At 41.3% G+C, this 27,782-nt stretch overlaps 1 protein-coding gene across 3 annotated transcripts in view; it reads left to right on the top strand.

The window, feature by feature from the left end:
* Positions 1-27,782, top strand: part of slc4a3 (solute carrier family 4 member 3) — a 66,210-nt gene that overhangs the window by 20,828 nt on the left and 17,600 nt on the right. For 2 of the 3 annotated variants that reach the window (XM_037790825.1, XM_037790823.1), the window contains 7 exons: positions 1,816-1,990; positions 4,618-4,868; positions 5,079-5,266; positions 7,741-7,967; positions 19,064-19,212; positions 21,182-21,359; positions 21,577-21,712. In XM_037790825.1, the coding sequence (XP_037646753.1) occupies positions 1,816-1,990; positions 4,618-4,868; positions 5,079-5,266; positions 7,741-7,967; positions 19,064-19,212; positions 21,182-21,359; positions 21,577-21,712 (1,304 nt within the window). Of the gene's footprint in view, positions 1-1,815; positions 1,991-4,617; positions 4,869-5,078; positions 5,267-7,740; positions 7,968-12,858; positions 13,861-19,063; positions 19,213-21,181; positions 21,360-21,576; positions 21,713-27,782 lie in introns of those variants that run through there. The other variant, XM_037790826.1, reaches the window with a different exon arrangement.

The raw sequence follows: 27,782 nt of genomic DNA, 5'->3' as shown, positions 1-27,782 counted from the left end.
CTTTTTTAATTTAATTCCAACCTAATAAGTAATATTTTCACCGGTTATGCACGTTAGGTAAGATAATCCTTTATTATATGTTGATATATATCTCTCTTCACAAGGGGTGTAAGAAAATATCGAAAATATTGAGTATCGCCATATTCTGTTTCGTGATACTGTATCGATTCTCAAAATCATTGAAATTGATTTTTAATTAAAGCCGCAAGCGGCATTACGCGGGTTGTAGCTTTCGCCCGCTCAAAGCGCCCCCTAGTGGTCGATTTGAATGAAACTTTCAGCAGATGTTCCAGCTACTCTTGTGATCATTTGCTGCAAGTTTGGAGATGATGGGCCAAAGGCTTGTGAAGTTAGGTCTATTGATGTGCTGAGCCCGCCCCTTAAAAATGTATTGGTCAATATCTTCACAACACAATAACATATCAACAAGCTTAATGCAACTTTTGATGAGCCTGGTCCAATAATGATTCGCAGAAAATATGCCAGCAATCAGACCTACAGTTTAGGAGGAGATGTCAAAAATGTGTTTTTCATAAAATCCAATATGGCGGAAAATTTTGCCAGGCGGACTTTAGTGGTCCCAGAGGCTTTATTGTAGATCACACGGAGCTGCACATGTGTGTCAAGTTTCAAGTCTGTCGGACTTACGGTGTGCGGGGCGTGGCCTTTCCAAAATCGCATGTTTGGGCGTTAATTACAGCGCCACCATGTGGTCGATTGGGGTCATAGTTCTTGAGAAGCACATGCACATCATTTCCAGTTATTGTGCCAAGTTTCATTTTTCTAGCTCATTCCAGCTCACGGCAAATTGAGCCGCGGCATAAGACAACAAAGAATAATAAACCAGCACAAACTCAATAGGGTTATAGCCCTTTCAGGGCTACAACCCTAATTAATAGTTTACATGCAAAGATTAACTCAGTCAATACTTTATTTATTTGCAAAGAGATGCGCCATCTCAGTATATTTACCCTCTCAAAGTAGTAATATGATGTTGGATGTTACAGCGACTGTGATAAATGCTGATGCAGATCCCACCCTTCTGATTGCATAAAAAGAACTTGTTTTACTCCGATTTGATGCATATGGCAGGGTGTTCTTTATATCATGACAGTTTTCCAAAATTTAGATGCTTACAGTATCGCAATATATTGTATCGTAACCCCTGTATCATGATACGTATCGTATCGCCAGATTCTTGCCAATACACAGCTCTATACTCTTCACACACCGCGGGGTGAAGCTGCCTGCCACTGAAAGGGCTATTTAACAAGGCACGAGGCGAACATGCGCCTTTTGTAGTCCATCTTTGGGACAATGTAGTTTCCCCACGGCAGTCCTGCGTCAATAACATCCGCCGCCGTCGCATCATAATTACGGAGCCTAGTGTGTAAGTGCAGTCGGATCCTCTTAACACCACGGGTGTCTTTTCCTAAGTCCTCATGAATTCTTCTTCACATCTTTCCTCGACCTCATGACGTTTTCCATCGAGGTCAAGGAAAGGTGGTTAGGAAAAGACATTATGACGTAATTTATTTTGACTTTTTGACAGCAGTGCAGTACTTTTTTGTGCCTACATAATTATATTTTCCAATACACATTTTAGCTTTCTCCTATGGTAAATACAAAACAAAAACAGGGGTTGGGGTGGTGGGTTTTGGCTTAAATTGGAGCAGTAACAATGAAAAGTTGTGTTGTATTTGCTATCCACAATCCACAATTTGAACTGCTTTGCATGCAGCGTGTGGAGACAGTTCCCTTTCTGCCTGTTCTTTTTCAAGTGAAAGTTCTCTCTTTCGCTCCATCCCTCTCCAGGTGAAGGTGGAGGAGGAAGATGAGGAAGGATCAGTGGAGGAACTGGAGGAAGAAGAGGAGGAAGAGAACTGGGAGAAAGCACTGTCTGTGGAGCGCTTCGGAGACATCATCAGCGACTCTGCCTCCACCAGCGGAGACAGGATGGGCCGACACTACACCGAGAAAGACTTTGAATGTAAGTAGAGCTACCATGTACAGTGTACAAGTACCATATACACACACCTGCAATTACACAATAACTGTTTCATAATCCAGTACTGAGTATCGTACCACACTATTGTTAGAAAGCAAGTTAATCAGAGTACTGCATTGGTTTACATTAAGAATCTAGCGTCACTTGTGGAGTGGATGGAAATGTCGAACGACCCACTACTTTGGGCCAGACTGAAATTTGATATCTCAATTATCAGATGGATTGCCATGACTTTTATTACCGTCATTCATGGTCCCTTGAGGATGAATCCTACTGACTTTGGTGATCCCCTGTATTTTCTTCTAGCGCCATCATAAGGTTGACATTTTTGGATTTTAGTGAAATATCTGAATAACTTATCTTGGATCCATCCATCCATTTTCTACCGCTTATTCGGGGCCGGGTTGCGGAGTCAGCAGGCTTAGCAGGAAATTCCAGACGTCTCCCCAGTTATGTTTTCTAGCTCTTCCCTGGGGACTCCGAGGCGTTCCCAGTCAAAGACGAGATATATAATCTCTCCAGCGTGTTCTGGTTCTACCCCAGGGCGTCTTACCAGTTGGCCGTGCCCGGAAAACCTCGAAAGGTAGGCGTCCAAGAGGCATCATGATCAGATGCCTGAACCACCTCAGCTGGCCCCTTTCGAGGCGAAGGAGCAGCGGCTCTACTCCGAGCTCCCTCCGGATGTCTGAGCTCCTCACCCTATCTCTAAGGCTGAGCCCAGCCACCCTACGAAGGAAACTCATTTTGACCGCTTGTATCCACGATCTCATTCATTCAGTCACTACCCAAAGCTCATCACCATAGGTGAGGGTTGGAATGTAGATGGACCAGTAAATAGAGAGCTTTGCCTTCTGGCTCAGCTCCCTCTTCACCACAACAGTCCGGTACAGCGCCCGCATAACTGCGGACACCGCACCGATGGAATTCCCTGTAATTTGGTGCAATGACACATGGTGCCCAGAGGATGAATCTCAAGGAATATTGTGGTCCTTTTGAAGTTTCATCTGGTGTCACCAGCAGGTCAACTTTTCCACTTATCCAGTCAAATATCTCTACATTTACAAGATGGATGGCCATGGAATTTTCTAAAAATATCCATGGTCTCAGAAGGGTGAATTCTATTGACTCCCCTGAGTTGTCCTCTACAGTAGCACCACCAGGAGGTTGACATTTATGTTTTTTAATTAAATGTCTCCACAGCTATTGGATGGATTGCCATCGAACACAGTGCTAGAGGGAAGATGTATTTTTATAGGCCAAACAGGAAGTTGGCATCGCCCTGGTTCCCTCAACAAAAAAACAATGGGATTTTTCCATAGGGTTTTGGATTATTGTAGAAAATAAGCTGTATAAGAGTGAATGCAATCTCCAGAAGTAAACATTAACGCTAACGTTAGGCTATAAACGAACTACACCACGGTAACATGAACGTGAGTATACACAACGAGCCTGTAACGGCTGACGAGTCAGCATGAAGACGTTTAGTAGTCTCATTTAGCCACTTGTTTGCAACCGCCTCTTTAAGACACATAAAGGCTTCAGAATTCACGAGTGGGATATTTATTCTGCTGGCATGGCTGTAGACTCTTCGTCTTGTTCCAAAATTAGTCATATTAATTATGTGTTTATAGTTTTGTCATCCAGTTTAATATAAATGTGTTACATATGAATGAATTCTGATCCTGACCATGTCTATCATAGTTTGACTTGTATTATATGAAGATATCTGATTTAGAGCAGGGCAACAGATTCTGTGGATGTAAGTATATTGGCGGATTATGATTAGATAGATTAGCAGATTGATGCCACATGCTCGGGCTAGAGATAATAGTGGCTCAGATTAGATAGAGCTGCTTTCGTTTGATGTGTATTAAACAGTGCATTTCTCCAGAGTTACATGTCTAAAGCTTTTGTTTGTGTTGTGTCTTTCAAGTGCTTAATAGGGAATTAGGGGGCGAGAGAGAGCATCTCCTCTGAGAATAGCACCATTTCTTTTCCGTAATTGAATCAAAAGCCGGCGGCTGAGGAATCAGCATTTGTTCCTGTTGCATAGATTCAATTCCAGCTTGCAAAACATCTTTTCCCAGTGTTTGGGGAAGAATCAGTAATATAATCAGTAATAGGTCCAGGAGCATTGTATGACAGGCTGTGTCCTCCCCTGTATATATATATATATATATACTGTATAATTTTAAATTATTATTATTAAATTGTATTAATTATTAAATTTGGATTGTTATTATTATTATTTTTATTATTTTTTTTAATTATTTAATTGCCCCAAACCAGACACTCGCCTCCCCCCGGCTGCACCTTGAGATGCTGTCCATGAAAATCACAAACAGCATCGGTGACAATGGTGACAATATTTGAAAATGACTTTCCATTTGCAGTGTCAATTTAGTTTCATATTAAAAGTTCAATAGAACAATAATATGCCATCTGTTCATAGAAACAATCAATTACATTCTTTCCTCATACTTTGTGCAGCTGGACGTCACATACAGTACAAGGGGACAAAGCATGGCACATTGTACTGTATGTCAATAGATTCAACATTTGATACCATGATGTACTTCTGATTTGATTCTTAATGTTGTTTAACACAGATCACAGACACACGTTTCACCATACGCACCACCCCTTATCCACCCACCTGCCCCTGCCCCAGCGTCTACGCAAGAGGGTGCACAGTGCGGACAGACGGCGCAAAAAGAAACGGAAGAAAAAAAAGACCTCTTTGCCCCCCTCCGACGTCACACCCACCATCCACGAGGTAGACGAGGAGGAGGCCGAGTCTGAGACGGACGGACAGGGGGTGGCTGCCACGCCCACAGAGCTACCTGATATCCAACCACAGGTAAAATAGGACTGAGGAACTGTGAGACCTCCAGTGTAAAGGTGGAAAGATACATTCATACAATTAATGCAGGCCCATCCCGGTTATTGGGATGGCCGAGGCATGAACAGATGTAACTGGTGCAGGAGTGCTTAGCTCTGTGACAAGCTACTAGGTGTTACACATGTTGGCATATTCCTCCCCTCTCACTGATCTTCCTCTTCCTCTCAGTTTAGTTTGGGGAGCCAAGAGGACTTGGAGGAACCCCTACCGCTCACTGCCTTCCACACGGAAAACGAAGAGCATCCATTGTCGAGGAAAGCCGCACCCACTCTGATAAAGGGGGAGATTCATAATGGAGTTATTGCTGTTCTTGGACAGAATGAGGAGGTGCATGGAGAGGATGCGGCTTGCAACAGGTAGGCTATTAGGTTGTTTTGTTTGTACTGAATACTGTTGCCTGCATGGGCTTATAATTAGAGTAGTGCTACATGTAGGTACTGTGACACTGATTCAGTTAAAAGACAGGATTTTGATATTATATTATCAATATTTTCAAGGGCTGTCAATCAATGAAAATATTTAATTGCGATTGATCGCATGAATGTCCATGATTAAAGCTTCAGTAGGCAGAATGTTTTTGGCATCATTTGGCAAAAATTCCATAATAACCTTTCAGCATATTGTAATTCAAGTGTTCTGATAGATAACTAGACTTGTGCACCTCATCAGTTTTCAGGCTTTAAACAATCTAGCCTGTGACGGGAGACTTTGGCCAATCACAGGTCCTTTCAGAGAGAGAGAGCGTTCTTATTGGCTGTGCTCCGGCTGGTGGGCGGTGCTTGGTATTTCTTCAACTGATCTCAACATGGCTGACAGGCCACAAACTTTCTCATTTTACAGCTCAACAGTACACTACAAGATGATTCTGAAAATATTTGAAGAGAGAAATAGGCATTACAGTAACAGAATATTAATTCATATTTGAGCAGCGCTGCTTAGTTAACCATATTTGCTCCATTTCTACCTACTGCAGCTTTAATCATGATTAATCGCATTTTAATCAAACATTTTTTATCTGTTCAAAATGTACCTTAAAGGGAGATTTGTCAAGTATTTAATACTCTTATAAACATATAAGCAATATGCTTTCTTTATGCAAATGTATGTATACCTTTATTATTGGAAATGCTCAAATCATAACATGGCAAACTGCAGCCCAACAGGCAACAACAGCTATCCGTGTGCTGACTTGACTATGACTTGCCCCAAACTGCATGTGATTATCATAAAGTGGGCATGTCTTATGGCCATGCCAGATGCCAATATCTGTCCATTTATGTTCATCAGCAAGTCGTTAACTTTATGTATCTGCCTGTTGGTGCTGGGCAGTATAGTGCAGAGTGGGTTTATCAAAGCTCTTTTGCTGTTAACAGCTGCCTGTTGTGGCTGAAAACAAGGTTGACTAGAGCAGTGAGGATGAAATGAAGCTGTGGGCCATAAAACTAAAACAATCAGCTTGAAGATGCTAAACAACACATGTCGAGCTGAGGTGAACTGCAGAGTTGGGTGATAATTCTCTTTGGGTTCATCACTATGAGCAAGTCTTTTAACATTAGACACAATCCATTGTGATGGGCTGATATAAAAAATATTAGGGCTGTCAAAGTTTACGCGATAATAATGCGTTAACGCAAATTCGTTTTAACGCCACTAATTTCTTTACCGCATTAACGACATCAATATTTCGGTCATTGTTTTGTGTTGTTAATTGATTTCCAATAATAAATATATACACGTTTCCATAAAGCAGCATATTTGTCAACTCCCATGTTGAAAGTTCCATTTAATGTACATTTTGAAAGGATCAAAATTGCGTGATTAATTTGGGATTAATCATGATTAACAATCGTGCGATTAATTGCGATTAAATATGTTTAATCAATTGACATCCCAAGGAAATATCAATCATGCAGCTTTAAAAGGTGTGTAGTCAGTTTATCCTTTCATTACTGTAAGTCCATTTCACTGGGGACTGTGTACTGGTTATGTAGAATGAAACGTCCATTACACAGAAGTACGTTGCTATGGTTACCTGCAGTTTAATATGCCTGATGGACTGCTTTACCGTAGGATACCAAAGCTGGATTGAAGATGATTTAATTAAAATTCAGAGTTTGAATTCAAAATTGACCCCCTGCATCAAATGTATCTATTAAACATGTTTAACACAGCAGGTGCAGCACAAGAGCACAGAGTTGTTTCTGCTCTTACTGCATGTGCAGGCTCAGATATACACATGTTAACTTTACATTAGCAGCGTAAATGTTTCAGTAGGAATGTGAGCATCAAACAAATCAACACTAATAACCCATATACAGAGTTCTTAAGGCTATCATGGTTCACTAATGGCTCCTGATTAATCATACATGCATAAACATCAGAATTCATTGTTCCTTTTTCTTTAATTATAAAATAATGTGTGGATTTTGCTGCTTGGAGGTCAGGGGCCCAATGGTGATTCAGGTATTTGTTCCTGCTAATGCGTGGTTGGATAAAAGCACAGAAACCCCCCACCACGCCTGTGCCATGCAAGATTGTGTTGCTGCTTTTTGAGTGAACACAGCTGAGGATGACTCAGAGGGTTAGTGAGGAGATCCTGTTGCTGTGTTGTGAAGCCCTCTACTGGCGAAGAGGAAGCAATGCAAGCAAGAGACACAACACAGCATCTCAGTCAGTAGCAACATTTGAATTTAGTGTGAATCATTTCAGTTTGAACATTTTAACATCTAAATTTCAACACTTTGTACAACATTATTTTCTAATATCATGTGATGTGGAGCTCATTATAGCAACACTTGATAATCTTTAATCTACCTGTGTTCTTTGTCAGCGTTCCTCCAGGATCAGATCCCTCAAGTTCAACCACGACCCGCGCCTGGTTCCGTAGGAAGCCCGTCCATCATCGTATGACGGGCGCCCAGCGGAGCAACTATGACCTGCGGGAACGGATCTGCATCGGCAGCATGACCGCTCTGGAGACGGCCGTCTACCAGCAGGTGCCCACGGATGAGGCTGAGGCCCAGATGTTGGCCAGCGCCGACCTGGATGACATGAAAAGTAAGGGGGATATAATTGAGGGCTTCCCTGAATCTTCATAACTTGTTAGGAAGCTACATGATAGCTGGATAATTATTATTCAGCCTGACATTGTGTTCATATTTGGGCTGTCAATCGAATAAAATATTTAATCGCAAATCAATCGCACATTTTTTTTATCTGTTCAAAATGTACCTTAAAGGGAGATTTATCAAGTATTTAATACTCTTATCAACATGGGAGTGGGCAAATATGCTGCTTTATGCAAATGTATGTATGTATATATGTATTATTAGAAATCAATTAACAACACGAAACAATGACAAATATTGTCCAGAAACCCTCACAGGTACTGCATTTAGCATAAAAAAATATGCTCAAATCATAACATGGCAAACTGCAGCCCAACAGGCAACGACAGCTGTCAGTGTGTCAGTGTGCTGACTTGACTATGACAGCCCCAAACTGCATGTGATTATCATAAAGTGGACAGCGTAAAGGGGAGACTCATAGGTACCCATAGAACCCGTTTACATTCACATATCTTGAGGTCAGAGGTCAAGGGACCCCTTTGAAAATGGCCATGACAGTTTTTCCTCGCCAAAATTTTAGCGTTATTTAACCTCCCTCACAACAAGCTATTATGACATGGTTGGTACCAATGGATCCTTAGGTTTTTTTGTTTCATATGATGCCAGTATCTTCACTCTAGCTTTAAAACTGGGCCCGGTATAACCTCTAGAAGGTTGATTGTGTTAATGCATTAAAGACATTAGTGGCGTAATTTGTTATTATCATGTTAACTTTGACAGCCCTAATAATATTTTGAGAAGAAAAAAGTAATGTTTTGCTCTGATAGTTTTTCTTACAGTAGTTTATTCTTGGGTCGGTAGTACTTGTATGTAAAATAGGTTGGTAGGATGAGGGTTAATAGAGCAGGAGACATTTGTTGTCAGTTTCAAACAGCACAATTGCTGTCACTGTTTGGAGTGCAGGTGGAAGGAGAAGGCCCCAGACAAAGACACAGATGAGGAGGCAGCAGGAACAATTCAGTGGTTTAAAAGGCAGGCCGCAGGGAAACAGGCAGCAAACCTCCAAAACAAAATGATAAAATGAAAATAAACAATATTGGAACAGTAATATGCGGTTGTTATCATTCCTGCCTTTTTGAAATAGTGGTCAACCTGGAAAGCCTGTTGCAATTGTATTGTCTCCCTTGCTGCTCTGGTGCTCACCGCTGACACATTTTCTCACTGCTGCCTGTAACTTGGCTCCACTGTGGGCGTCCCACACTGTCTGTCTCATGAAAGCAGCCCACACAGCTCCCCACCCACACATACACACACACACACACACACACACACACACGCACACACACACACACACACACACACACACACACACACACACACACACACACACACACACACACACACACACACATTGTTAGAAATAAGCTCTCGACTAAATAACACAAAGGATGAGAGAGATTGCAGGATCTACTCATGGTTTCTGTAATCACATACTGTATGCAGCATGATAATAAAGAGAAAACTGCAGAATAATCCTGGATTTTTTATTATTTTCTTTTACATTGATGTATACATTGAGTATTCAGATATTGTCGTGACATATGAGACCCTAAATCAAATGCATCGCCACCCATTTCAATCTAACGGCCACCGCAGTTAGATGTCAATGAGGAAATCAGTAGCACAATTAGTGCAGAAAATAACAGACACGTTCAGCTCATTCTCATCTCCTCTTCAAAAAACAAAAGAAAAGAGATTCACACATAATATGCCATTATGCCATTGCTGGCATATTTCATGTTATTTTATGTTACCAACAGGCTGCCCAAAAAATCATATTATTACAGGGTAGAGAAGCCATAGCTGTTGATCTGCCAGGGGAACAAATACAGAGTTGAATGTTTAGAATTAGCAGAAAGAGAGTAAAAAAAAAGAGTGACCAAAAGAGGAAAATGACCATGAAAGTTTCAGATGTAACTCTAGAAAATTAGGGGATGTCAATCAATTTGATCTATTTAATTGCAATCAATCGCATGATTGACCATAGTTAATCGCAATTATTCGCAAATTAATTGCACATTTTTTTTATCTGTTTGAAATGTAATTTAAAGGGAGATTTCTCAAGTATTTAATACTTTTATCAACATGGGAGTGTCAATTAACAACACAAAACAATGACAAATATTGTCCAGAAACCCTCACAGGTACTGCATTTAGCATAAAAAATATGCTCAAATCATAACATGGCAAACTGCAGCCCAACAGGCAACAACAGCTGTCAGTGTGTCAGTGTGCTGACTTGACTATGATTTGCCCCAAACTGCATGTGATTATCATAAAGTGGGCATGTCTGTAAAGGGGAGACTCGTGGGTACCCATAGAACCCATTTACATTCACATATCTAGAGGTCAGAGGTCAAGGGACCCCTTTGAAAAAGGTCATGCCAGTTTTTCCTACAAGCTAGTATGACATGGTTGGTACCAATGGATTCCTTTAGGTTTTTTCTAGTTTATGATACCAGTATCTTCACTCTAGCTTTAAAACTGAGGTCGCTACAATCTAAAAATCAATGTGTTAAAGAAATTAGGGGCGTTAAAACAATTTTGCCTTAACTTTGCCAGCCCTTGTTTTAATTTTAGTAGAACTAATCTTCAATATCAATTATTCTTCCGAATCATTGTTCAATAAAGTAAATTATAGTTAGTGTTTTTATGGCTTTAACTTTTGACAGCTCTATAAAAAAAGTACCACATCTCTCACATATCCAGGGCAACCCCAGAGAAGAGGAGAGAAAGAGATGTGGAGGAATTAGCCTGTGTTGCCAGAGAAACACTCCCAGCGTCCAGGTCATTAATTAACATGGCTGCAACACAGGCTGCAGTCGATTCCCCTTCAGCAGCGACCCTGCCCCAGGCCTTTCCTGCGTTACCAGAGCAGAGTAATCATTGACTGTTTAGGAACCATCTGCAAACAGCAAACGGGGCACCCAGAGTCAGTCAAAGCCAGCTATCGGATTTCCCATTGTTCCCAGTCAAAGTGGGAGTTGGATTTAGTCTTATTACGAACTGTGACTGAAGAATTTATTCAAACTTCAAAATCACATTGTCATAGTGGGGCTCTCAGTCAAATATAGAAATAACACTCTGGGGCGAATTTATGAAGGGACTGCGTTGCCTTCGCGGCGGCTAAACCTGCACAAATAAGACCAAAAGAAACGTGTACTTCTCAAAAATCCCACAAAGGGTGAAACGCACCGTTAACCGTGCTGCCATGTGCTTGACTACAAACATCGTATGTGTAAATTATGGCACAATTCAAAAAGGATTCAAAAAATATTGGTCTCTCGCCGTTGACTACGTTGACCTTATTTTTTCTGAAATAAGGTCCCATGGTGGTCCACCGGAAGGGGCAGGACTTTGCCTCTGAGGTTCAGAAAAATCTAAATCAGATATTTTCCACAAATTGTTCAACCCTTTAATTAATTTTTTTAAAGTAGGATGTTTTATAAGCTGTTTTGAAGCATTTCAGCAAACTTGTCTGGCTTCACCAATGAGTCGTGACTGTTGCTTTGTTGAGAATATAAAAAAATCTCTGTCTAGAGAAAACATGGTCACACTTTGTATACAACATTTCATTATAATTTTATTTTACTTCATAAACTGACAAGAAATACAAGTCAGTAAAAATACAAACTAGGAATGCCAAAGTTAACGCAATAATAACGTGTCATTTTGGTGAGGAAAAACTGTCATGGCCATTTTCAAAAGGGTCCCTTGACCTCTGACCTCAAGATATGTGAATGAAAATGGGTTCTATGGGTACCCACGAGTCTCCCCTTTGTAACGCAACAATTTTAAGTTGTAGTGGGCTCAGTTTTAAAGCCATAGTGAAGATAATGGCATCATATGAAACTAGAAAACCTAAGGAATCCATTGGTCCATGTCATACTAGCTTGTCGCGAAGGATGGTAAATAACGTTCTAAACGTATGCTAAATTTTGGCAAGGAAAAACTGTCATGGCCATCTTCAAAGGGGTCCCTTGACCTCTGACCTCAAGATATGTGAATGAAAATGGGTTCTATGGGTACCCACGAGTCTCCCCTTTACAGACATGCCCACTTTATGATAATCACATGCAGTTTGGGGCAAGTCATAGTCAAGTCAGCACACTGACACACTGACAGCTGTTGTTGCCTGTTGGGCTGCAGTTTGCCATGTTATGATTTGAGCATATTATTTATGCTAAATGCAGTACCTGTGAGGGTTTCTGGACAATATTTGTCATTGTTTTGTGTTCTTAATTGATTTCCAATAATAAATATATACACACATTTGATTAAAAGCAGCATATTTGCCCACTCCCATGTCGATAAGAGTATTAAATACTTGATAAATCTCCTTTAATTTACATTTTGAACATACAAAATATGTGCGGTTAATTTGCGATTAATTGCGTTTCACTATGGACAACAATGCTATTAATCGTGATTAATTAGCCCTAATCCTAACACTTGTAGGCCTACTATATGTCCACACATACAAACACAATATCCAAGCATGTCGAGCATGTCTCAGAGAGGGTCCTGTTGAGCTCACACTGGGGCACCTGTTGTAGACGAGTCAGACCGCGACACCTCAGGGAACGCATGGTTTCCATGGAGACCCAGGGACAGGAATGGTGCAGCTTGCTCTGATAATTAGCACCATGATATCTCACTAAGCAGAGTCCTGGAGCTGATTCTTAGGTGTTATTCTGTTATTCTCATCATTTAGGTTCCACACTAGCAGTATTTGAGGGAGTTCTCTCTAGAGAGTATATATGTGTGCTTTTTCAGTTTAATGTAATTCGGGTGGAGATGGCAACCTTTGGAACTTGACCCTCTTGCACATCACATAGTTGGAAAGTGATGGCGGCGCTATGGAAACGAAAGGCACCAACTCTTCCGCGCCGATCCACTTTATGATGGTTTATTTTCCAACAGCCACCGAGATCAATGGGCCGGGGACATCATTAAAAAAAGGGCGGCACTACCATTCAGCTGACAGGCGGGTCTCACAAAGTAGACCATCCCTTATCAATACTTCCTTTTGGAGTTGCAGCTAAGGTGAACATTGTCACCATTTGTGCATCTCTCTCATCGTGGATACAGCGGGGGGGCTTCTGCCTGAGGGTTTAGCTCCAACGTAGCATTTTGTTTGGATTTAAGGCAAAAAAAAGTGACATTGAGGATCTTGTGATTTTTATTTCTGGACTGAAGGGTGATTATTTTGACTAGCACGTTGTTGTTTGAAAATTTCCAAGATTTTTATATTTTTTTGTGCTCGTTTTTTTGCTTCATATAACTTCCTTTTCAGAAGTTCGACTCGCCGAACACAAGCTATTTTCTTCTTGGCTGCCTGACACGACAAGTCTTTTAAAGATTTTGGAGCTGGTTTGCAAAGGTTTCATATACGTTCTTTTGCACAACCAGAACGATACAACAGAGGTAGGCTAGTGGTCGCCGCAAAGACCCAGGCTCATCAGAACAGTGACCCAGGGCGAGCGACGGCGTTCGAGAGCTGGAAGCCCTGGATGAGCAGTGTGTCCGCTCGGAGAGAGGAGGATAGGAGGAGGTACCGACCGTGGAGATGACAGACACTGAGGGACAGGAGAACCAGGGGCATGGGACCTCTGAAAAGAAGCTTGTCACTGACCACCAAGGACCAGAACGTCGGCGCAGTGTCCAAAAAGGCTTTGGCATCCCAATGCAGCACCAACATGAGCACTACAGCTCACTGTCCAACGTGGAAGGCGACTTTGAAGAGTTTGTTTTGGATTTTGATGACTATGACTTGCTTGAGTCAATCCACACTCAACTGGGGTCAACACCCGAGCCTATCCGTAAGTTGTGTGCAAAGCTTCACCTAAAGTCCAGCTGGGTAGTATTACAATTATCTCCATTCAATGGACTCATGCACATTTGACAGCAGTGAAAGTTACGCCGATGAAAGAAATCCTGATGCATTCATAACAGTGAGAAATTCACATGAATGAGCATTTTATTCTATTTTTACATGGATGATCAATGGACGGGGAGCCCTCTTACTGTATTTCCATTGATTATGCAACATGCCGCTTGCCTAATTTATGGCAATATAAGGCTCTTTCATGCCAACACACAGTGCAAAGTGGTCCACGGTATCGAACGAATTGACACGGTGCTCAACTGCTGCTGTTTCCTGCTTTCCTATTGATCCAGTGGCACCCATTTGGCTTTGGGGTGAGCCACAGCTAGAGCGGAAAGACATTTCATTGACCAGCAATGTGTGGCTCCGCTATTTTTATCCCTGTCTTGAACATGGCACACATAGCACATAGCTCTGTGATGAAGCTATGTTCCACCACATGCAAAAGGTGATCAGCCTGAAATACGTTAGCAGAAGACTATTTAATCACAAATTCAATTGAAACGTAGACGAGCCAGACATTTTCAGCAGCCTATTCAAAACCTTTTTTTTTTTTTTAAGCTTCCTGTAATGACAAATTTTAAACAAATGCAAATGAATATAGTAAGCAATGTTTATTGTTTCAATTTTAACATTTAAAAAAAAAAAAAAACATATCCGACCCAGGCTGTACAAAGTGCAGAAACAGAATAAAAAAGAGCTATCAATGTACAGAGCCATAACAAGTGGCAAAAACAGTAAAAAATACCACACTCTATCTCTCTCTACCAGGTTAATTAATTTTTAATTTTCATGTTTCAGGGTTGACAGACATATTTTTGTCTTCATATTATAGAGAACTTCCCTATTTATGACTGTCAATACGCAGATGTTTTGAAAAGCTACTAAGCATGGTTGGAACTGCGTCACATGAGAAAACGTTGATTTTTTTACAATTGGCAGTGTCGCCCCGATCGTATGTGCAACTCTGAACAGAGATGAGAAGGAAGAGAGATGGCTAACTCGTTAGCTACTTCCGTCTGGGTCTTTTTCATACACGTACCCACCCGACCCGTTATGAGAGCCAAACCGCACCGTCCAACCTGCAAAAATATGCGTTAATCAACCACCCAAATCCAACCCGGAAACCACCAACTTTACGCATTATAGTAGCACGAGGGCTGTCAAAGTTAACAAGATAATAACACGTTAACGCAAATTTGTTTTAATGCCACTAACTTCTTTAACGCATTAACGTAAATTACGATATTAAGTTGTAGTGGGCTCAGTTTTAAAGCCAGAGTGAAGATAATGGCATCATATGAAACAAGAAAAACCTAAGGAATCCATTGTTCCACGTCATACTAGCTTGACGCGAAAGATGGTAAATAACGTTCTGAACTTATGCTAAATTTTGGCGAGGAAAAACTGTCATGGCCATTTTCAAAGGGGTCTCTTGACCTCTGACCTCAAGATATGTGAATGTAAATGGGTTCTATGGGTACCCACGAGTCTCCCCTTTACAGACATGCCCACTTTATGATAATCACATGCAGTTTGGGGGCAAGTCATAGTCAAGTCAGCACACTGACACACTGACAGCTATTGTTGCCTGTTGGGCTGCAGTTTGCCATGTTATGATTTGAGCATATTTTGTATGCTAAATGCAGTACCTGTGAGGGTTTCTGGACAATAGCTACGAATAGTGTCATTTCTTTGTGTTGATAATTGATTTCTAATTATAAATATATACATACATTTGCATAAAGCAAGCATAATTGCCCACTCCCATGTTGATAAATCTCCCTTTAAGGTACATTTTGAACAGATACAATTTTTTTATTAATTTGCGATAAATCATTATTAACTATGGACAATCATGCGATTAATCACAATTAAATATTTTAATCAATTGACAGCCCTAATAGTAACCTTTCCTTCAAGTACTACCCCTTAAATTCAAAAGTTTGTGACATAATGTCTAAGCTGGGTGTCTCAGTCTCTTTTTCATTTCTGTAAAGCCAGATCCCAGCCCAGGCTAGATTTAAGATGATTTGATTAGAAATATGTTGCGAATCAGTATTGTACAACAATTGGATTTCACTGAGGCCAAGAGCACAAAGAAAATCAGATATGTGGACAGCATCGTACCTGGCAAGCAAATAAATAAATGACCTTATGATTTTTGGTCTTGAAGATAATTGGTTATTCCTGGGATTTGTTTGATTTCTAAAATGCACGTAGATCATCATATTCAGTATCAAAATGAGATGCTGGTTACACAGGGATAGTTAAGCTGACTTGTTTTCCTCAATATAATATAGAACATGTGTGAATTTATCATTGACCCAAGTCAACAGTCAAGACCAGTCTTCTCATGTTGCACATGTTAAGTCCCATCACAGAGAGAAGCCAAATGGTCTTCCAAGAAATAATAATCAAAAATAATAACCAAAGTCTATTAATGTGCCAGGAGGCTCTATTGACAGAAATATTAAAGAACAAATGTGCGTGGATTCAGGGCAGACTTGATGTGGCCTTTTAAAGGCTGTATCTACTGTATTATAGCTCCCTAAAGTCACTCCAATTTCTTTTTATGCCTCCACGCCGGCGACAGATGTGTACAGAGTTATTATGCTTTCGGGTCGTCCGTCCGTAATTTCTTCAAATTTGGACTCATGCATGAACTGATTCGATTTCGGTGGTCAAAGGTCAAGGTCGCTGTGACCTCACAAAACAAGTTTTTGGCCAAAAGTTCATACGCTAATTATGACGATACCACACAAATGTCTAATTGGACAGACACAGATTTAAACTGCGATAATCTAGTTTTGCATATTATATAGTGTATTTGTGTAGCTGTGGATTTTGGAGCAAGTGCATGTTAGCCAAGGAGATAAGGAAACTGCCTAATTTATGCATGAAACTTACTTGCACTACAAGAACTGGGGATGCTGATCTAAATGGTTCAAAGCTGTTGATACCACAGGAATCTCCTCAGATATTCAAAAAGTATTCGTGGTATTAGTGAATTATAGCAATAATGGAAACTAAAGACCATCTTGCGATGGGATCACACCAGCCACGACGGCAAATCAGACCAGGGACATAAAGTGGGGGCGGGGTGCCCAATGGGCCCTTCCCCACCTCCTAACCCCCTACTTCCAGTGCCCTTTCTCGGACCACACCCTATTTCGAACTCGGCCTTTATTTTGATCTCAACTACAAACCTGTAACGTTTCGTGACTGCATCCTGCACAGTCGTGATGCTATCACTCACTTACAATTATCTCTGTGGTAGTTCCCGCTACAGTAGGGGTCTCCAAGACCACATTTTGCCATGATGAGACACACACAGACTCACAATAATGCTCAAACTTGCTCACACTTACTGCAGATGGTTCAAGTATTTTGGTATTTTAAAGGAACAGTGTGTAACACTTTAGTATCCATTAGCAGAAATGGAATATTGTAATAGTATAATCACCTGAAACTAAGAATCGTTGTTTTTTCGTTAGCTTAGAATGAGTCCTTCATATCTACATAGGGAGCCGATCCTCGGCACGGAGTCCGCCATGTTGCTTCGCCATGTTTCTACAGTAGCCCAGAACGGACAAACCAAACCCTGGCTCTAGAGAGAGACTTTCACGTTTTTACGTTATCTGAAGGCCACCGTAGTTCTCCGACACGCTTGTGAAATTGTGGTACCACCACCAGTGAGCGGAGGGGTACTCAGTTGGTTGCAATCTGCAACCGCACCACTAGATGCCACCAAATCTTACACACTGTGTGCTTAAGATCGAAGGCCTTAGCCCAGGTCAGACACCAGCTCAAGAGGAGGTAGAGGAACAAAATTAAGTCCTTTTCACTCTGAATATTATTGTTAATTTGCCCCGTCCATGCCCTGCCCTGTGGTGAGAAAATCGACTTGTCCAAATCAGCTGGAGCGGTTCATACAAGGACAACCTTTAGAGATTTTCCCTCGGGAGACTCCACAAGACGAAATAGAGTCTAACTTCATCTTGATTTCCATTTCGCTCTGTTTCCTCGAGGAAGGCATGACGCAGCAGAATGGAACACTTCACGCACACAAATACTCTCTCACCTCCACTGGTTACCTCCATGTAAAAGATTAAAAATGACAGTGTTTATTTAGTAAGAACTTATATTCAGCCATTGACCAGTCTGAGTGGTCGACAGCAGTTGTGCAAATGTCAGTTTCTAAACTGTCCCTCAGATCTTTACCGTGACCTTTAATACACCAACCCCATGTCATAACTAACCATATAACCTAATACAGTACCTACCCATAATCCCTAATTGCTGCATGGAAAGTGGAAAATCAATCTAAACACTCAGGGTATGCTTTGGAATAGATGACAGAAATGTAAATACACCTGATTTACAGTTAAAACATACACAACTACTGGTATTTTCCTTTAACCATCGCAAATGTATTTCTCAAGTCATACACAAATACCTTCCATTTATCATTTCTGTATAAAAACACATACTGGGACTCAAAATAATTCATTAGACACAATTTTGCCAAATTATAATCATTACCTCAAATCATGTAAGACGTCCTTTACCACTCTCTAAGCACATTTCCACACAGGTGGTTAGCTTTTTGCTTGTCATTTCCCAGTTCCTTTACCCAAATGAAGTGACCTCACAAGCTTCCCACTCGTTTTTACATGGCAAATGATAGCCAGGTCCTCACCGTAATGAAAAGACCTCCTCATTATGCTTAATTCAATAAAATGTGATTTGTGGGTGAAGGAAATTGGAAATGAAATTACTCTTTTTGAACTGACAAATGTCTGGGGGCAAAACCACCTCCTCTGTAACAGTTTCCCATGGCGTACATACTGTAGATTCTCACTCACCCATGGAGCTTTCGCCTTCTGTTATTGGATGTTCTTCTGTCAGATGGAAACTTAAACAGACATACAAATTAGATTTTTGATTTTCCAGCGTGGAGCACATTTTCTGAGTTAGAAAGGACAAAGTCCCTAAAAAGAGCATCTCAGACTCCTGCTTACAGAATGCACCTAGTTAGGTTGGTTTCTGAATTACCCCCCAGAAAATCTAGACATCATATCTTTGCAATGTTGACCTTTTTTGCATTTTGACTTAAAACACTTGTGGCTGTTCAGGTCACAGATTTGAGGACAACCCCGGGGTGAGACGCCACCTGGTGAAGAAGTCGTCACGATGTCAGATGAACCGAGCCAGCAACAGTTCCACACCACTGAACAGCCTGAAGAAGAAGAAGAAGAGAGCATCAGATAAGAAAACCCATGAGGTTTGCAGCACACTCCCCCATACAACCATTAAGTTTCCATTGTTAATCATCATCTTTTGAAGCAGTATTCATTTCTTGGCCACTTGGGGGCAGAGGAACTATCTACAAACACAACACTTACATCCAAAACCGAATGGAAAAATCCCATTGGCTTTTTGTTGAGGGAACCCAGGGCGATGCTAACTTCCTGGTTGGCCTACAAAAATGGGTCATCTCTGAAGCACTCTATATGCACTCTCCTTGTAGCTCTGGTTTGGTCTCCATTAATCTCCATAAACAGTAAGCAAGATTTTGCTATCTGAAGTATTCTGGTTTCTGTTCTGAGTAGTATTGACCAATCACATTCAAGCAGGCTTTGGTTGCATGCAGGTACACAGATCGTGTTGAGAGCAAAAGAGGCGGAACACATTGGCCGAAATGCAATTTATCAATTGGCTATCATCTGAGAACGATTTAGCTTTTTATTGTTTTTATCTTTATTTATCTTCATTCATATGCAGAGAAACAATCTGGTCGTAGACAACGTCTCTCAACTCCAACTCCTTTCTCGCGTCTCAAGTTGCTAATTGGACTGTAAACAATGACGCATGGAAGAGGAAGTCGTGGCCTGGATGTCTGTTATCCGGATATCCGTTAGCTACACCGGAACCCCTGCAATATTGGCCGATGCCCCCAGAGGCTAAATCGTCGTCAGACCGATTGTCAATTGGGTCTCTGCCAGCGCCTCAGAGTAAATTTATGGCTCTTCAGCTGCTAAACTATCCACTATGTTTAACCTATGTAGTGCTAGGCAGGTAGCGTTAGGGTAAGTCAATGGTTTTGTGCTGAAACAGCTGCCTACTACTGCTGAGAACAAAACTTAGAGCCGTGGGAGTTAACCAAAAAGTCGTTGTGGGTCATAAAACCAAAACGATGAGCTGAAAGAGGCTAAATCACTTGGAGTACTAGAGATGGATGATAATCCTTTTTGTGTTTATCGACACCTCTCACTACACAGAGTCACTTGATCCATTGTTGATATAGAAATATTGATTAGTGCATACTTGTTCATAAGTATGACTCCATAAATATATATAGATAGGTCTTATAATGTCCAAGACTCCTGGAGTAGAGTCTTAGTTTAAGCACATTCCTCCTCATTGACCTGAGACCTGACAATTTTGCATGTTATGTTTCACCCCAGTTTGACTGCAAAAATGGCAGAAAAACACATCATACAGTATGAGTATCATATTGTGTTGCTAAAAATGAATATTATTTTGAAATGTGCCTAAAGGTCTCTCCAAACCATTTGGTTATCCTCTCAGTCCAAACCACTCTAAGCTGGATCCAAACCACTTAATGCTTCCCATTCATCGTCTATGTAAGCAGCCGTGCAATGCATTCCGGTAGCGTGGCGGCGCCCGCTCCTCATTTACATAAAGTTGAGGTTTAGGTTACTTTATGCTAATCGCGGGCGTCCGACACGACTCCCCTCCTCTGGAAACTCCAGAGAAACTTTTAAACTAAACGTTGTCGATCCAAAATGAAAACAGATTCAGCAACTGCATGGATTATTTCTCACATAAAATGTTCTCAGAAACGCATTTCAGTGAACTATTTTTATGAAATAAGAGAAGAAAGTTTCCAAAGGAGCCGCCATGTTGGTTCCGGTTTGAAAGCTGGGAGCAGCAGCCCACGAGGGAAAGCGTTCGTCCAATCGGGTGTCTAGAAGCAGCCCATCAAATGTCCAATGCTAGCTGTCTTTGAATATATTTTCCTATCAGTATTTTATTGTGTTATAGTTTAAAAGAAAAACTATCCAAGATAGGAACAGCCGAACTGTGGTTGTGCTTGTGTTTTCTGAAGTAAAATTGTCTGTAGGCCTATAGGTGTTAGCCTTATTGTAGTTGCACTGTAGATGATCAAACTGAAAGGGGGAATCTTCATAGTTTTTAATGCTTATATGTCTGCTCTACTTCATCTTCAGTTGTTTGTGGAGCTGAACGAGCTGATTGTGAAGGACCATGAAATGCGCTGGAAGGAGCGGGCCCGCTGGATCAAGTTTGAGGAGGATGTGGAGGAGGAGACGGACCGCTGGGGAAAACCTCATGTGGCTTCGCTGTCCTTCCGCAGCTTGCTGGAGCTTCGCCGTACCATCACACACGGTAAATGGCTCCTGCAGCAAGGCACATGTTCACAGCACTAGTCTTACAAAAATAAGCTAAACTCATCCAGGTTTTTTGGGCTAAATGACTCAAATAACAATCTGTATACTTGCAACATTTTCTAACTGTTAACATTTAGCCGAGCGCTGGATGCGGATAACGATCTGGTATTATCAGCCAATTTGTCGCCTTATCTTCATGTCCCCTCATTCCGTAGGTGCCATCCTTCTGGACCTCGAGCAGAACTCTCTGCCCGGCATCGCCCATCTGGTGGTGGAGACGATGATCATCTCTGATCAGATCAGAGCTGAGGACAGACCCAGTGTTCTCCGGGCTCTGCTTCTCAAACACAGGTCAGCAGCAACCAGGCTAACACTCACTTTAATATTCAACTCATTTAATGTACCTTTCTCGAAGAGAACATTTGTTTCAGTACAGAGTCGGTTAAACAAATATTTTACAGTACCTGAGTACTCATCAAGTGAGTTCAACTTACTTAGGCTCTCTTTGACTTACACTCTTCTTCACTAAAGCTAACAATTCTCATAAACAGGGTCACAAAGCTGGTCGTAGAGCAGACTATTTAGGAAGTATTGCAGGATTATAAAATGCTTACATACAAAGTCGTTGAGAATATTGATGAAGGTGTATGTGCAGGGATCAGGTTCTTCAGGCCTCCACTAATGGAACATGAGTATGTTAAAGAGGCTACACTGATCCAATCAGTGTCAGGAACGCTGTAAAAGAATTTCAGCACAATTGATAACTTTACTTTTTATTCATTACTAACATAGGAGAATCCGGGGAAATACCGTCAGTAACCAAGTCGCCATTACTGCCCACTTTATGATAATCGCATGCAGTTTGGGGCAAGTCATAGTCAATCAGCACACTGACACACTGACAGCTGTTGTTGCCTGTTGGGCTGCAGTTTGCCATGTTATGATTTGAGCATATTTTGTTTTATGCTAAATGCATCTGTGAGTGTTAACTGAGTACCAATAATAAATATATTCATACATTTGCATAAAGCAGCATATTTGCCCACTCTCTGTTGATAAGAATATTAAATACTTGACAAATCTCCCTTTGAAGCGGCAATGGATAGAAATAGAGCAAATATGATAAAAAAAAAATATGTTTATAAAACGGTCACTATATCCTGACAGTAGTGCACGAGACACGTAATCTGAAAAAAATCATGTGCCTCTGTGTCCTCCGGTGCTCCTAATGGCATCTGCAAGATTTCACAGACTGGAGGAAAACAACCAATCAGAGCCGAGCTGGAGCCTTGCCGTCTCTGAGCAGCTGTCAATCACTCACAAACTCCGATCAAACAGTCAAACTAGGCAGCGCTGAGAAAATATGAATCAATATTTTGTTACTGTAATGCTTATTTCTTGCCTCCAATGTTTTCAGTAACATCTAGTAGTGTACTGTTTAGCTGTAAAATGAGAACGTTTGTGACCCGACCGCCATGTTGAGATCAGTTGAGGAAATACCAAGCAGAGCCCACCAGCCGGAGCAAACTTTCTCATTTTACAGCTAAACATACACTACTAGATGTCAGGATATAGTGACCGTTTTATAAAAATAACTTTTTTAATCATATTTACTACAATTGTACCCATTGCCGCTTTAATATTAAATAATATTGCCCCACCTTATCCTTTAAGCACTTATGTGGACACATTATTTTTGACTCACTTTCTTCTTTTACATGTTTTTATATGCTTAACCTGAAAGCCTGAACGAGAGCTCTGTTTCTTGTGTGTGGTTTTAGTTACCATGGCAACATATCTTGATTTCATTCCATTTAATACCAAAGTTAGATGACTTCAGTTGTTTCTTTATCCATGTATTAACGGACCTGTCAGTGTGTGGTAGTGTGGATGCAGCTTTGTTTACATTTCGATCATGGGTTGTACTGTAGGTATGGCAGCATGAAGAATAAAATCCTAGCCCTCTTACTCCTCCTCCTCATTAATCATCATCCTGCAGTGGAGGTTGTTACAAAAAGGCAAACTCAGGGGAACTGAACAGGGAATTTCCAAATTGTGACATTTAACAACACTTGGCGCATCATCTGGTGTACAGTACTTCCCCGGGGTTGACTAAGTTACACATGTTAAGACCGTGCCGTGGATGCACTGGGTCTTACAGCAGAGACCTTCACATTAAAAGCTTAATTCTTCATTGTGTGAGCCATCCTGGCCCTTTGATCTTTGCCTTTGTTAAGATGGTTTCTTTCTCAGTCAGACTTACTTCTATTTCATGCACAAAAGAGAGGGCGTTTCAATCTGATGCTCATAACTACACACAGAGAATGAAAAATACACTGACAGAGGCTTTGTGAACACATATAGCTTGAAACCAGCTTTTCTAACAATTACCTTTCATTAATCCAGGTTCATTATGTGTCTAAAATGTTTTGGTTTGAGATGAGACAGACTTAAAACCCAGGATTTAAGATGAGAGGAGACTGACTAACCATCAGGCTATTTAGGTGTCCTCATTCCAAAGGTTTCTCGCCAACAGGGTGAGTTGTTATTTTAGCCTTTGAGGTTTTCGGTGCTCTGTGGTTTCTGCATGAGCAGGGTTTTTTTTTTTCCAGCTCGCCCAGTCAGCCGATGTTGGTATCAAGCTCAATGGTGTCCAAAATTATTGGGTGTGATGTTGTTAAACCAACAGAAGTGTATGTGAGTAGATTTGGAGAGGTTATGGTTATACTGGGACACCACAACTTGTTACGCCTCCGTGCTGACGACAGCAGAGGCATTATGTGTTTAGGTTGTCCGACCGTCCGTCCGGTCCATTCTTGTGAACGTGACATTTCAGGAACGCCTCTATGGAATTTCTTCAAATTTGGCAGAAACGTCCACTTGGACTCAAGAATGAAGTGATTGGATTTTGGTGGTCAAAGGTCAAAGGTCAAGGTAATTGTGACCTCACGTCTGTCCCAATCCTGTGATATCTCAGGAACACATCGAGTGAATTTTTTCAAATTTAGCAAAAACGTCCACTTGGACTCGAGAATGAACTGATTAGATTTTGGTGGTCAAAGGTCAATGGTCAAGGTCACTGTGACATCACAAAACATAGATGACACGGATGTCTACAATTTAGAATTTCATTTAGCAGACGCTTTTGTCCAGAGGGACGTACGTCTGAGAGTTCGTGTAACACAAGCAAGGATCCAGATAGGAGGAAACAATGTAAATAAGTGCCAACAACAGCTTCAAGTCTGATCGGACACAGTTGCCGATAGGCAGTGCACAGAGGCAATGCACAAGGTGGATAGAGGCAGTTTTTTTGTTTTTGTCATCATCATCATTAGTAACATCAACAACATCATCAATATCATCATCAACATGAATATCCTAATCAATATCATCATCAACAATAGCAAAAATGTCATTAGGTGCGGAGGTGTTGATGAAAGAGCTGGGTCTGTAGCTTTTTCTAAAGGTGGAAAGGGACTCTGCGGATCGAGTGGAGTTTGGTAACTCATTCCACCACCGGGGGACTACAGAGGAGAAGAATCTAGCTAGCGACTTAGGGCCCTGTTGTGATGGGAGTACCGGGCGCCTTTCATTGGCACAGCGTAGTGGGTGGGAGGGAATGTAGACCTGGATGAGGGAGTTCAGGGAGCCGTTTTTGTTGCTGTTTTGTAAGCGAGCAACAGGGTTTTGAATTTGATGCGAGTGGCAACTGGGAGCCAGTGGAGGGATATGAACAGCTGAGTGACGAGTGCTGTTTCGGGTTGGTTGAAGACCAATCACTCTGCTGCGTTCTGGATCATCTGCACAGGTTTGAATGTGCATGCAGGGAGGCCTGCCAGTAGGGAGTTGCAGTAGTCAATGCGTGATATTACAAGAGCCTGTACCAGGAGTTGTGTGTGGATGTAAACTGCAACTTGACTGGTTGGAGGAGGCATACAACTGCAAGGTGGTAATTCTATTTGTTTCCAGGTGTCAGGACCTGAATTCAAAAAAGCATTAGTGACCACTAGAAAAGCTCAAAGACACAAATTCTCTCAGCTGACCATTTTTCTATACATATATAAGTGCTCACAAACACCAGAGGGGATAGTTACATCACATCCTGTACTCTGCTACATACACTGTCAAATAAACACATAAAGCATATGGATGTCATACATGTGACATGTCATCTCCACATCTCTAGCTCTCTCAAATGGTCCCCACTTATTGATCGGCACTTGCATTGACATGTCAGCTAAACTGACCTAACACACATATGGCCAATGGAATAGTGCGCTACACACATAGTGCATTATAGATTTTTTTCACAGTTGCATAACCCAAAAAAACAAGTGAACTAAATGTCGGCTGTCAAATTGAATTAGCAGTGGAAAGATAGGCCATGCCGGTCAAAAATACGAGTGATGTCGTCATGCTCGCTCATTCCCCAGTTCATACAGTATTTTGTGTCACTTGAGGGATCCCTTTAAATGCTATTCAGTATCTAATAGTCAGAAACATATCATTTATACAGTAAGTGTGTCTTTTGGTCGGCCGGTTACCCATTACTTTGACTATCGGATGGATTTGCAAGACATTCAAGGTCCCCAGATGAAGCTCACTGACCTTTCCTCTGGCTCCACCACAAGGTTGTCATTTTCGTTTTTTAGTGAAATGGCTCGACAACTATTGGATGGATCACTATGAAAAGTGGTAGATGCATTCATGGTGCCCAGGAGATGATTCCTAATGATTTTGGTGATTCCCTGACTCTTTCTCTGGCGCCACAAGGACATCAAAGTTTTCACATATACTGTGACACATTTCAACATCTACTAGGTGGATTGGCACAAAAGTTGGTCCAGACATGCATAGTTGCCAGACGATGAATCCTAATAACTTTGGTGATCTCACATTAAATTACACATTAAGGTATGCGTCATATATACACACACACACACACACATCTGTTGATAATAGGTTCATTTATTTGTTATTATATCATTATTTATGAGCTAATTTTATAGCTGTTGATTTTGAGATTGGTATCACACATGCTTCCTTAGGAGATCTCAGTTGTCATAGAATTGTCGATGTTTTTTCTGAGCACTTTTCAGACTTCTCGTCCATGTTGGCTTAAAAGTTCTCAACTTTTCTAGTGTGATACAATTGAAAGCTCCAGAACAGCTACTAAATGGACCTTGGGGTGAGATCGTTTCGACAACTGCTGTTGCCGAGGTCAAGAATAAACTTTCACTCATACCTGTTTTAGTTTTCAAAGGAACTCATCTTGTCTTTATGTCTCTGTACACAGCTCAATTAGGCCACTGGTCCAGTGTTCTCTGTCACTGCTCCCCTTCTGTTAAGCCAGAATGGTACAGCCTGGGGTGGATCAGCTATCTTGCATGGACAATGCATTGGTTTGATCGCACTTCAAAAGTCTAACATTGTGGTGACCAAACGGCTGTGGCTCAGAGGGTACAGCAGGTCGTCCACCAATTGGAAGGTCGGAGGAAGGCTCCTCCGGTCACATGTCGAGGTGTCCTTAACACTTAATCCCAAATTGCTCCCGAAGGCTTAGCCATCGGTGTGTGAATGAGTATTTAGATTAGATCCTGATGGGCAAAGTTGGCACCATCAGTGTGTGAATGGGTGTGTGAATGGGTGAATGCTGACATGTAGTGTAAAGCGCTTTGAGTGGTCGGAAGACTAGAAAAGCGCTTCATAAACGCAAGTCCATTTACCAAACCTGACGTGCACAGGATGGATTTTGCACACACAACGCGACACAACAGATGTTCACAAATGAAGATGGCCAGGGGACATTCTTAATAGCAGGCCATCATTGGTTCATTCCATCTTTCACAGCCTTTTCTACATAATGTCCCAACATGTCACCGGCTGCTTCCACAAGGGAGAAAGAACTGCTGTCATTAGAGTCAACACCAATCACAGATATATAAAGAGATTTATGACGTGGAAAGAAACCCATCGAAGTGCTGCTAAAATTTAGCTCATCACTTACTCAGACCACTTTAAAGATCCTCTGGAAACGTCCCGAAGCACAATTCACTTCAGTGTCACACCTCGTTCTTTTGTCTTGAGGTGCTGTTGTGTCCAATTCGGGCGCCTTCTTAGTGGACCGTGTGGGACTAATGAGGTGATGTCACCGCTGGACTGAGCAGTGATGTAATGAACCATTGTTTAAAATCTTTGCTGGTGTGACAACACAAAATACTTCTTTGTAAGAGAAACATGCTACACAGATTAGTCTCCGGCTATTATGTTGATGTCCTAATGCAAATATCACGTTTTGAAAAATGCCTTTGACAACTCAGATTTTCTCGTACGAGCTTTCTAATTCGCTTTAATTGAAAGGTGGTTTAGATTTGGAAGGATTTTTGCAGTTCACTTTTCAAAATTTATGAGCTGCATTGAG

This window comes from Sebastes umbrosus, chromosome 13 (assembly GCF_015220745.1).
Source record: "Sebastes umbrosus isolate fSebUmb1 chromosome 13, fSebUmb1.pri, whole genome shotgun sequence".
NCBI lineage: Eukaryota > Metazoa > Chordata > Actinopteri > Perciformes > Sebastidae > Sebastes > Sebastes umbrosus.
The sequence above is the reverse complement of the archived record's forward strand: the minus strand, read 5'-3'. Positions and strand labels throughout refer to the sequence as shown.